At 36.4% G+C, this 12,317-nt stretch overlaps 1 protein-coding gene across 1 annotated transcript in view; it reads right to left on the bottom strand.

The window, feature by feature from the left end:
- Positions 1-11,044: 11,044 nt before the first annotated feature.
- The window catches only part of LOC134651962 (transmembrane protein 184B), a 35,833-nt gene continuing 34,560 nt past the window's right edge, over positions 11,045-12,317 (bottom strand). Inside the window, exon 8 of the mRNA XM_063507105.1 lies at positions 11,045-11,214. Coding sequence (XP_063363175.1) covers positions 11,060-11,214 — 155 coding nt within the window. The 3' untranslated portion in view covers positions 11,045-11,059. The remainder of the gene's footprint in view (positions 11,215-12,317) is intronic.

The raw sequence follows: 12,317 nt of genomic DNA, 5'->3' as shown, positions 1-12,317 counted from the left end.
AATATACACACAGATATATGTATACAGGGTGCTTCCTGTAACAGGAGCAATAAATTAAACTAAAGGCTGTGCTCCTCAAACTGACCAACATTTGTTCAGCAACTTTTAAAAATTATGAATCGTTTAGACTTCCTCTTTTTCATACAAAATAAATATTGCCTTCAATGTACGCTGACATCAGTGTGTTTGACGTTGCTTGTCACGCTTTAAACATAACAACATTTGCAACACATTGCGTCTTAGAATAAACTTTAAAGTGTAATAAAAATCTAAACATGAGTTATTTTCAAAAGTTGCTGAACAAATGTTGGTCAGATTGAGGAGTACTGCCTACAGTTTAATTTATTGCTCCTGTTACAGGAAGCACCCTGTATATCATCATCTTCCTCGCGTTGTCCCGGCATTTTGCCACGGCTCATGGGAGCCTGGGGTCCGCTTGGCAACTAATCTAATTGGCGTGGGCACTAGTTTTACGAAAGCGACTGCCATCTGACCTTCCAACCCAGAGGGTGAACTAGGCCCGTATTGGGATTAGTCCGGTTTCCTCACGATGTTTTCCTTCACCGAAAAGCGACTGGTAAATATCAAATGATATTTCGTACATAAGTTCCGAAAAACTCATTGGTACGAGCCGGGGTTCGAACCCGCGACCTCCGGATTGCAAGTCGCACGCTCTTACCGCTAGGCCACCAGCGCTTATATATATATGTATATGTGTAACATATGGCACATATATATGGCGCACATCTGGCGGATGCGCCGATAGTGCGCAAATTGTGAAACATTTTGAACAGCTCGCGTGCTTCTCGCAACGGTTCGTCAGATCTGGGCTGTAACCGCGAAAATCGAAGTTCGCAAATTGCGGGCATTTTTCTCTGTCACTCTAATTACGCCTTCATTGGAGTAAAAGAGAAAGATCCCGCAATTTGCGAATTTCGCGCGAAACGCGGTGTTTTTGGCTTTTTTGTTGTTTATCTTAGTAGATGAAACAATCGTGACTATATAATAAGTTGGTAAAACAGATGGATCATAGTCATAGTACGTTTTATTAGCTTCACAGGGAAAAAACTTATTATACATATGTTCCGAAAAGTTAAGGATACCGCCACCTAATTTCTGCCAAAACTACCCTAACCAACAAACGTCCTTAACATATCAAATTAAAAAGTAAATCTTCAAATTATATCTCTGTAGTCTTTATCCTCAGCGATCAATATGTAATCAAGATATATTCACTTCGCTGGAATCTCAAAAGCATCCCCAACTGGTTCAAAAATTGAAGGCCGCATTAACCTCTGCACAATCTCGGAAGTGTATCAAAAAGCTTGCACCTATTCTAATTTTGAGTAAATAGATATCCTGGAAAATTACTGACGGACATGATATGGCCGCTGGTTGGTAAGGACTTGAAATACGAGTCAGTCCTATTGGCTTAGAGCGAATAATGATAATGAAATTGCCTTAGAGCGACGTAAATGTTTAAGTCTTGTGATTACCGCTTCTCAACGAAACGTACTAATTATTAATAATTATGCTAAGTTTTCGTTTTACACTGTAAATAATTTATCGGTAATTATTTTTATATTTTGACGGTGGCTTCGTGTTTATTTTTGCATCTACTTCTCTAATAAACACCTTACGGGTGATTAAGTAATTAATGCAACATGAGTTTACTAATGTAAGAAAAGTCTAAAGACATTATGGTATCATTTACTAATCGAAAATTTGTGTATTACAGAAATATGAGGGAAATGATTTAGACGACATTTATAATTTTTCTGCCAGAAAAAAATGTTGACGATGATCAATTGATCATTAATGATTTTTAAGCAACATTTTTGCATCTATTTGATGCGTGGTACATAAAAAATGCCTTTAGTCCATTTGCTAATAAGTCGAATTAAATGAAAACGGATATATAACGATTAACATTAAGTACGTTAATCCATAATGTGATGGAGCGAACGAAATAAATTGTATATAAATTAAATGATGATATTTTAAGGATAATAATCTGGCTGGTACAGATTTGCGGATACGTCTAACTATTCTAAAGTTGATTTAACTGTAGCTGTAGTATATACTTATTTATATGAATTGTAAATTATAGATAGCGTGTCATTCAAATTCATGCCCTTTTGAACCTTAACTTTAATTCTAATGATCAATGGTTTAAATCCATCTTTTCGATCTCGCACCTTTTTAAACATTGCCGCAATATTAACAATTAAAATAAATTAACACATCTCATTATAAAAAAATAAAAATAAATAAAATAAAATATTTTTATTGTCAAAAAACAAGTTACTAAGTGGGTTTTGAAGTCCCTGACTTCTGAGCTAGGTAAAGACCTGTGTTACAGAAGTTGCTAAACATTGCTAAACAAACTAGTATGCAGATATAAATGCAAGCAATTAAAACATAATATATATTGTATACCTATACATCAACACTGACTATGTATTTAATCGATTGGCTATAAGGCGCTGTCAGGCGCCTTTTTCAATTCGGTAGGTATTCAGGTAACTTTCGAGCCCCGACTGCCCCGAGAAGTTGATGCTATTTCTACAGCGTGTACTTAAAAATCCATAATAGATATATGCGTCTCACACCAAGCACTTCGCACATAGCCAAATTTAAAATTATCATCATCCATTTTAAGTGTACCTACTTACCTATGTAAATTTTTGCAATTGCTCAAATTTGTGAACCCAGTCCGTTCTTTTTGCACACTTCTAAATACCTACTTAGTATAATTTAGCTGATGCGTGCTTACTCGCACATTGTAAGTAGTTTCTAAGAACTTTCTCCTTAATATACCTACTTACCTACAACTGACATTCTAGTTTAAGATTTATCGCGTGTCACTTAATAACTGATAAACATAATATTGTCAAATAACAATGTTGAGCAAGTTTATTGGTATTGTAGTCACCACACGGTATTGTTACCATTGAGTATCCTAGATAAATTGGTTGTTCCATACTTACGCTATGGAATGCCCAATTAAGCTAGAACCCTAAATGGCGTTACAATCACTGAGCGTGACTGTACCTACCAAAACTATGGACTATCGAGATTGCAGAAAAGTTTGCATATTCAGGTCTCTACTGAAAATTTATTATTGCAATCATATGGCTTGAAAATGATACCAACCTAACAAATAATAATTGGGGAAAATTCCCCAAAATATTAAGAGAGAGATCAAATTTAGGCTCTGTACTGACTCCTTGAAACGTATCTACCGATAATTAGACTCCAAGTTAGGAACAGTTTGTGTATAGATTAAGAAGTTAATTAGTGACACGCGAAAGCCACTCACTGCTATCTCGATGATTGTAATCAACCATCCTTGTTCTAAAAAACCTAACCCCGAGAAACTATGCGAAATCACTAATAAAAACTTCTCTACATACTTAGGTATATACGATCTACGAGTTATATGGTTTTAATAAGTCAATTTCAACCATTTCGGTGCAGTGAGTGGTGGACTTAAAAACTATGTTGTGATTTTTTGCATATCTCTTTCTCTCTCGTCTCGCTAGGGCTTAGCCTGATTAGGAATTGTGATTTAGATGCCTTTAGCACGGTGGCATTAGGTGACTAGCTTTTAATAATTTTACTAATATTAAGAAATGCTGCCACTGTAGCTTTGTTACGAATTTGTGTACCTACCTGTCGTATATTTCATTATTTGTTTATTAAAGAGGAAACTTTTTATTTTCAATATTATGAATGCCAGAACTACCTCGCCTTGTAGAATAATTTATTAAGAGCCAACAGGAGCTGAGATTTAAATATTTTAGGTAAATATACCCGTCTCGGTAACGGAAGCGGCTCCTAAAACTAGTGCGATAAGGACAAGGCGAAAAATCCTCCGTAAAAATCTCAAATATCGAGGTTTCGTACTCGACTGTTTCCTCCTCCAAAACTTAACCAATCGTAACCAAATTTGGAAATCTAAATGATTATGAAATTATCTGTGTCGGACCGTTTTGCTTTTTTGGCTAATTGATATCAGTTTTGAATACCACGCCTCTCATTGCGGCATAGTCAATTAGGCCATTTTGGCCATTTTTGAAGGGCTCTAGCGCCTTAAAAAACATAAATATCAAAAAAGTCAAAACGGTCCGACACAGATATTGACAATATTAATCTGTCTTAAAAAAATCATTGCTCTAGCTTCAAACCCCACGGAGGAAACAGTCGAGTACGTTTGTATGGAGATATGACCACTCCTGTTGGCTCTTAAATAGATAGGCAGAAATCCAAAGAAAAGATACACCTATAAGACATTTCTATGTTAAGGTGCATACAATCCTTTCGCTTCGGTACTGTACGTCTCACGGGTCAAATATAAGTACAAATCTGAAGTTACATTTTCACATAAATTCGCTAAACTCACTTGCTTATGTAAAAAAAAACATGACTACTGAGGTAGTTCTAGCTTTTATGTTTATTTCGCGGCACCTTTCTTAATAAATACCTAGCATATTTTTCATCGCTTCATAATCAATCGCTTTTATAAGCACCGTGAAACCTGTTTACTTTACGGGATGTTAGTAGAGTACCTTTGAGAGAAATTTATTTTTCTTTAACAACTTTTAATGCTCTAAAGTAAAAAAAAAGTAAAGTGGTTTAAAGTTTTAAAGTTTTAAAGTCTTGCTGTCAGTTGGATGCTGATGTACCGTTGGAAAGTTTCCGCAATTACGAAATTTCTACAAGGAATATTTCTGAAACTTCTCATATTTTTGTATGGGCACTGAAATTGCTGTAAAGTTTTCCTGTAATTTACGAGAACTTTTCCATCTAGTTGGAAACTCTTGCACATAATAATATGTGGATAGTTGGACACAAGTTGCACATAATACCTACCTACCTATGTAGATTGTTAGACGACCCTTGGTAAAGTAAGCAGGCATAGAAAGTGGCTGTCAAAGAAATAAGGAAGACCTGTGTTATCCTACCTCGATCCATCATAACTGACAATATTTTATGAAAATTTTAAGAGCACTATTTTGTCAGGCAGTTGAAGTGTTATGTGGAACATCAGAAAGATCGGTATTCTTACATTCTTATATGTAAAGAAGCCGTATTAGGTAACAGTCTTGGTTTATATTTACACCCGATTCATAACGATTATATGAGAGTTAAATATTTATGGAAACACACATTGTTGGAAATCCCAGTTTTGAAAAATATTTTTATACCTGTGTTACCATATGCACTTAAATTGTGGTTCTTTGTTGAAGTTTGAATAATTTTAAAATCAAAGCAATAATGTATGATAATGCCATGCGAACAAACGACATGGTATGATTGTAACTGTATATTTTTAATAAAAAAATATTTTTAAAACTACTTTGTTTCATTTACACATTTTAGGTAAGACCTACTCATTTTCAAGTTCCCTTCAATAATCGTCACGTTTAATCTATTTTCCAGGTAACACTTACCCAAACTTTCATGGGTTCAAGTATAGGTACCTACTATATTAAATTTGTAAAAGCTTGATTGGCATGAAGGAAAATAAAACACGTTTCATAATATATCAATATTGTTATGTAGATATTTACTTATATTAAAACTTGGAGCTAAAACATTTTAATTTATATATCTAACATTATCTGTTAAAATTTCATTCAACAATGAGTCACAAAACTTTATGAACTGTCGTATTGCACGTATTGCACCTTCAAATTTGCTATTTCAGATACAAAAATAATTTGAATTTGTATTCGGAATGAAGGAAGCATTCTTACATCTAGATTACATTGGCCTATCAATCGCCTCCATTCCTTTCAATAATTTATAAACCAATCAATGTAGGAGTTGACAGATATCAATAGTTCCCCAATGTGTGTTACAAAACCGCATGCCAAATAGTCCAAGGGGCTTGAGAGGGTATTATGATTTTCCATGCAATATTACTCCTGTTTGATTGGGGTAAAGTACCTACCTATTTACAAAAATCAAGTCAACGTCGACCTACTTAACTTTAATTGACAACCATAAATTACAAAAAATAAGCGTCACTACGTTTTTTTATAAAAATCTAACAACTGAATGTAACAAATGCGCGGGTAAAATGGCGAGAGTGGAGGGCGATGCTCGATGTACAAATAAATGATACTTAGCGATTACGAGTATTTACAGGTGGATTAGCTTAGCTAGACAGTTTTTTTTTTCAAATAATAAAAATACAATCAATGCCTGTTATGCAAAACATTATTTGAAATACCTAAATAACTCTGCGCTGTGGATTTGAGGTATGCTTTTATTTTTTGGTTAATTAAGTGCGTTTTATAACGTAAATAACAGATTCGAAGAAATTGTGTCTTTAATCCTATTCAAGCATGGGGCTTTGTATAGTGATCTATAAAAATGGAATGCAAAATTAGTATGGTTTGACTGCGAACGTTCATGTTTGGTTTAATTACTTATGCGTGGGCCAGATATTAATCACGTCTTTGCATGTTAAGCACATTACTATTAAAAATATAAAATCATTATTCGATTATTGAAGCTTAGAGCATCAAATGATCCAGTAGGTTCGTGAGCAAAGTATACGCACTAAATAATTTAAAATGTTTTCGACAAAACCTTTGTATTTTTTTTGTTGACATTGATGTCAAGTTACCTATTCTAGGATACAATTATACTTGAATACTAAATAAATTATAAATTAGGTATGCATAAAATTTGCAATCTAATGTTAAAATATACACATAGACAACTAAATAATTTTAAGTAACATTAATTAATGTAATAATGTATGCTTAATTGTACGTGCATAAAATAGATAAATAATGTAGGTAAGATTAGAGGCTAAAATATCTTTAAGGCAATAAATTGCAATAGGTTTAAATTAACGGTGGAATTTAACAGCATTGGATATCACTACATAGTATAAAACAAAGTCGCTTCCCGCTGTCTGTATGTATGCTTAGATCTATAAAACTACGCAACGGATGTTGATGCGGTTTTTTTTAAATAGAGTGATTCAAGAGTAACGTTTATGTATAATTTGTTGAACACAACTATATTACTACTAGGTAAAACATGCAGGTAGTTAAAACAAGATTAGGTATAGTGGCACTAATGACAAAAATACAGTTGAAATACCTAACTCAATAAATCAACTTACAACTGTTAATTATTTATAAGCTGTCCCTATTCATAGGTTAGGGGTTTATTAAAAAAATCTGTTGTAATTTCGTGACTGGCTGTCAAATAATTATCGATTAGTTAATTCATTCACAATCCACAAGAATATAAGCGCTCAATGTCATTAGTAGGAAATGATAAGCGCTCCTTGTGAATAAATATTACCCAACCCAATACTCTTTTAAAAATGGCCACTGTTTTCTTCTAAAGTAATTGAGGTGGCCGAAGTTAGGACAGCGACTGATGTTGCCTTAACTTAAATCAACGGACCACGGGTAAATAATTTCCTTGCTACCTATTTCCTAACGTCTACACAAATATTTGAACAACAACATATACTTGTCATACTTACGTAAATGCTTCGGTAGTTTTAAATATCAATTTGCATTTTCTTAGTTAAATAAAAATAAAGTTATTGTCATGGAAAGCAAATCTCAATTTGTAAGCTTCGTAAAATCTGTGCGAAAGAAAATCTATGAATTATCTACATACTTACACAACTGCTTCTTTGTTTTTTTTTATATATATTTAGGAACTTGGAAACAATGACACGGAATAGTCGAGCAAATAATTGTATATATCAAAGACTAGCGAATAATAAAAACTGCTAATCTTCATTAAAATTGCGTGCTTCGTCATCGCTTAAACTCGTGATTCTCCGTAGTAACTGGATTACATTAGTCATATTACAAAAGTGAACACATCTCGATCAAGAGTATTTTTATTACGTAAGAACATAACTTTTTTTTCATTTTATATACAGTTACAGTATATTTGCTCTCCTATAACCGCCTTTAGAATTTTGGAACTGGACGGCGAAGCATTATGAAGCTTATTTAGTCATGGAGAAGGATTATTATAGCAGACATCCATACTCGTAAATAGAAGTCTAATATGAATTTCATGAAACCGATATTTCACGCTTCATGTTTTGTCTAAAAAGTAATAGCAAAACTGGTCCTTAGCTGTTGAACGTTTAAATGCAATTATTTTAATAACGCGGTGCAGAAGCGTGCTAAACGAGGTCATTAATGTACCTTAAATTTTTTCTGCTTAATGTGTAGGTAATATGAATAAAATACATATGGAATTATTAATTTATAATTTATACAGGGTAACATCAGAGATGTAATCATAAATCACCACTTCAGACTACCTAATAAATAATAAAATTCTCTGTAAATCATGGTAAACCTTGTAAATTTTAAACAAAGATTGTATGGGAATAATGTCATAATATCTCGGAGTGTTGGCAGTTCAAGTCAGCAGGAAATCATATTCATTATTTCCTATTTACAATTAATAAAAAAACTTGGCACTATACTCTCTCCCTTAATTGTTAATTCAGATTACGTCTCTGATTTCACCCTGTATAGGCAACTGAATATTCGTAAATAGCGTCACACGTCTGTCTACTATGGGATTCGTTAGTTACATTTGGATATATTCCTATTTGTCCCTGACCCACATGAACGAGACGGGCAACGGGAACGACTCATTCCCATTTGTCCCCGCCGGGCATAGATGGGTATGATTCTTTCTCATTTGTGTTAGGTATATCATGCTCGTTGGTACAAAACCAATATCCTACCTAATGTTGGATTACTACCCTATTGATGGCACTGACATAAGCCGTAGAAGTAAAAATATTGCAAGTTTATTTACGCGTGACGCTTTTTACGAAGAACGTGTTTTTATGATGTTACTGTATACATGAATACACTAAATCTGCACATTCTGTAATCATTTTACAGTTTCTACTTAGTACTTACAAATCTATACACATTATATATTTTATCGAGCCGTGGTCGTCGGGGTATCATCCTTGTTAAATATAACATAACACAATATATTATATTAACACAGCGAAAGGCAAACGGTACACATTTATTAGAGACGACTAAATAATAAAGATTTCTAAATTCCATACAATGTTGCGATACTCATTTCTTCGAAGTTTCAGTCAAATGTTTTATTATGGTGTAAGTATCTACAGTCCTACGCCTCTGTTAAAAGAGAGGACCCAGTGCATTAAAGTAATAAGACAGTGCCATTTTGAATCGATTAATTCTAGTACAAGCTTTGATTAGTTTGGGGCTAGGTCGATGTGTGTAAACAAGTGTCCACAAAAAATAATTATTTAAAATCTTTTATGGAGTTAGCGGTCTTTAATATTTAATCGTCACTGACATTACTATACAATAGTCCCAGTTTTTCATGTTATATGAAAAACAATTCTTTGGCTGTTCATATTTTTGCCCATAACATACGAAGTTCTCTTGATATGTTGATGAATTTTCTTTCTGTAGTGATTTGGCAATTAATGGCAACCATTTTTTTTCTTGCTTACCAAATACGTAAGAACAACTTTTCTACATACTTGGTGAGCGTTTAGGCAAGCGTGGCCAAGCACAGATTTTTTTGAAGAAATGGTACATTACTCTTTTAGAAAAGTAAGCAATGGGACATACACGTTATAATGACATTTAGAACTTGTAAAAAGATCTGAATTGCTCCGAATTACCCTAAATGTGGCTTTATTTCCGATGATGAGTGCTAAATAGGTATAAAGGTCCTTATTTACGGCAGAGTTAATTCGTATAAGAGTATAGTACACCCAATTATCCTGAAATAGCTTAATATTGACATCGAAATTAATTCAAGCTCTTACCAATATATCTTGCCATTCTTCATTTGGGTACACCTATCAGCAATTACGCAGTTGCACAAACTTTAATTAGGTCTAATGTCCAACAAGGTCAATTAATCAGCTTTAGACAAAATAGTTGTAGCAGACGCACGAATGGCAGTTTAACTACTTATATCGTTTATTAGTTGCCAGAATCAAAGCTAAACTAGATGTCGCTAGACTAAATTGTCCACAAAATGTACGATATCGTAGAGCGCCCTCTAGGTCAGCTGTAAAATCAACCATATGGCACATATATGTCGCTTTGAAGTCACTGCCACAAGCTTTATCTACGACCGATACTTTTAACCCCTGGAGCGCCCCAGAATTACCGTAGTATGGAACTCCTATACTAGTTACTAGCACACGTGTCTTGTTAGGGCGCTCCACGGGTTAAGTCAATGAAAACAGGAGGGTCAACTATCCCTTCAGCTGACTGTATTTGAAGGCGTCCGTCAATGACTCTTCTCGATTTGACAGTAAGTAATCAGTGCAGGATACAGTATTTCTTTGTAAGGGCTCATTTAGACGGCGCGCAAACTCGCATACGATTTTAGTTACATTGCGGAGTATTGAGATTAAGTCCAATTCAGCCGACCGATCAAATACCGCAACGTAATGAAACTCGCATTGTCTAAATCAGGGATGTTGCGGATGCAGATTTTTTGACATCCGCGGATGCGGATGCGGATGCGGATATTTAAAGGCTCACATCCGCGGATGCGGATGTCAAGATTAGGTACTTAGAAAACGTCAAATATTACATTTTTAGTATTTTTTTATTTAAAAAAAACGAAACGTTTAGTATTTGAGCAAGAATATAGGAGCGTTATATTTAATAAAAGGTAACTTGGCCGACTTTTCTGGATCTAGACGATTTCGTTATAGGGAATGACGAAATTACATAGCACTTTCGCCGCCGCTAAGACGTTCCTGTACCGACTTGTCCGACATCCGCATCCGCATAAGCTCCGCATCGATTTTATGCGGATGCGGATGTTGAAAATAATGCGGAAGTTCCGCGGTTGCGGATGCGGATGCGGATGTTCGCAACATCCCTGGTCTAAATGAGCCCTAAATGGCGTGGGAACCTATCGTACCTAATCTCGCATCCGCACCAATCCGGATTCTTTACCGCCAAATCAAAAATGACCTTGTAACGTCAGACTAACGAAGGTTCGTGCAACCGTTGGTGTTGGATGTTCACTGGAACTCGTCGTCGGAACTGAGCAGCGTGGTCTTCTCGTGGTAGTTGGGGGTGTGCGAGATGGTGGCGACGCGCTGCGGCGGCGGCCGGGGCGCCAGCGCCGCGCCCTCGTCGGCGCGCCCCGCCGGCGCCGCCGCGTTGCCGCGCATCACTGCGCGGAACAAAGATTAGGCCCTCAGCACACGCGAGGCGTAGGCGTCAGCGTGGCGTAGAACACTCGGTTTAGACTCTCGCGCGAGCCACGAGACGAGCCGCGAGCCGCGCCACGAGACACGAGTCCACCGTTTACACTCGCGTTCGGCTTGTCATTCGATTATAAACCTTATGCCGTTAGTGTTTAAATTATATTAGCTCGACGAGCTTGCGAGCCACGAGACGAGCCGCGAGCCCACCGCTTACACTCTCGTCTCGTGGCTCGGCTCGCGGCTCATCTCGTGGCTCGCGCGAGAGTCTAAATCGACTACGACGAGAGCGCGAACACGTACAAGTTCAAACAAGTCCACACACGAAGCGTCGTCGTGGCGAAGAGATCTCTGCCGTCATTACGACAGGCGTAAGCGTGAAGAACTTGTATGCAAACAGAACGATCACGCTTACGCGATGCTTGGTGCCCAGAACTCTACGCCTGTTGTAACACGCCACGCTTACGCGACGCTTACGCCTGCGCATCGTGTGCTGAGGGCCTTAAACATCGATACCCTTACCCGAGGGCCACTGAACACACGCTCCGAGCTTGCAGACTCGACGCCGTATGCCATATTACAGCGGTTCAATCAAACGTATGGCGATTGGCGTCAGCGACGAGCGTGTGAACGCGAAGCGTGCGTTTCGTGACAGAGGCATTAACCTTTTGGACGCCAATGACCGATATATACGCACCGCAGGTCCAACGCCAAAGACGGATTAATCGGTCATAAACCACAGAGCAACATAGACCTAGGTGCATATGCATAAAGTTCAATTTCAGTTTTGACACTTCGGTGACGTGGCGTCCGAGTGACAGCTTTTGTGTTTGACACGGCGTCGAAAAGGTTAACGACGTACCTACCCACACTGTTAACTGACAATATTATGCTTGATTGATTTTTAATAAATATAGTATGTCAGTTAAATTATAAAAACAATATAGGATTTTTTTTCTTTTGTAAGCGTTTTCTGACCGAAAAAGCGGGTAGAATACTTCTATGGAACTGTATAAGAAAGTCTTTTAAAGCTATACTTTTCGATCACGCACGATGCATTGTGAATAAATAA

Source organism: Cydia amplana, chromosome 11 (genome assembly GCF_948474715.1).
Source record: "Cydia amplana chromosome 11, ilCydAmpl1.1, whole genome shotgun sequence".
Taxonomy (NCBI): Eukaryota; Metazoa; Arthropoda; class Insecta; order Lepidoptera; family Tortricidae; genus Cydia; species Cydia amplana.
Note: the sequence above shows the minus strand (reverse complement) of the source record. Positions and strands in the feature narration are given on the sequence as shown.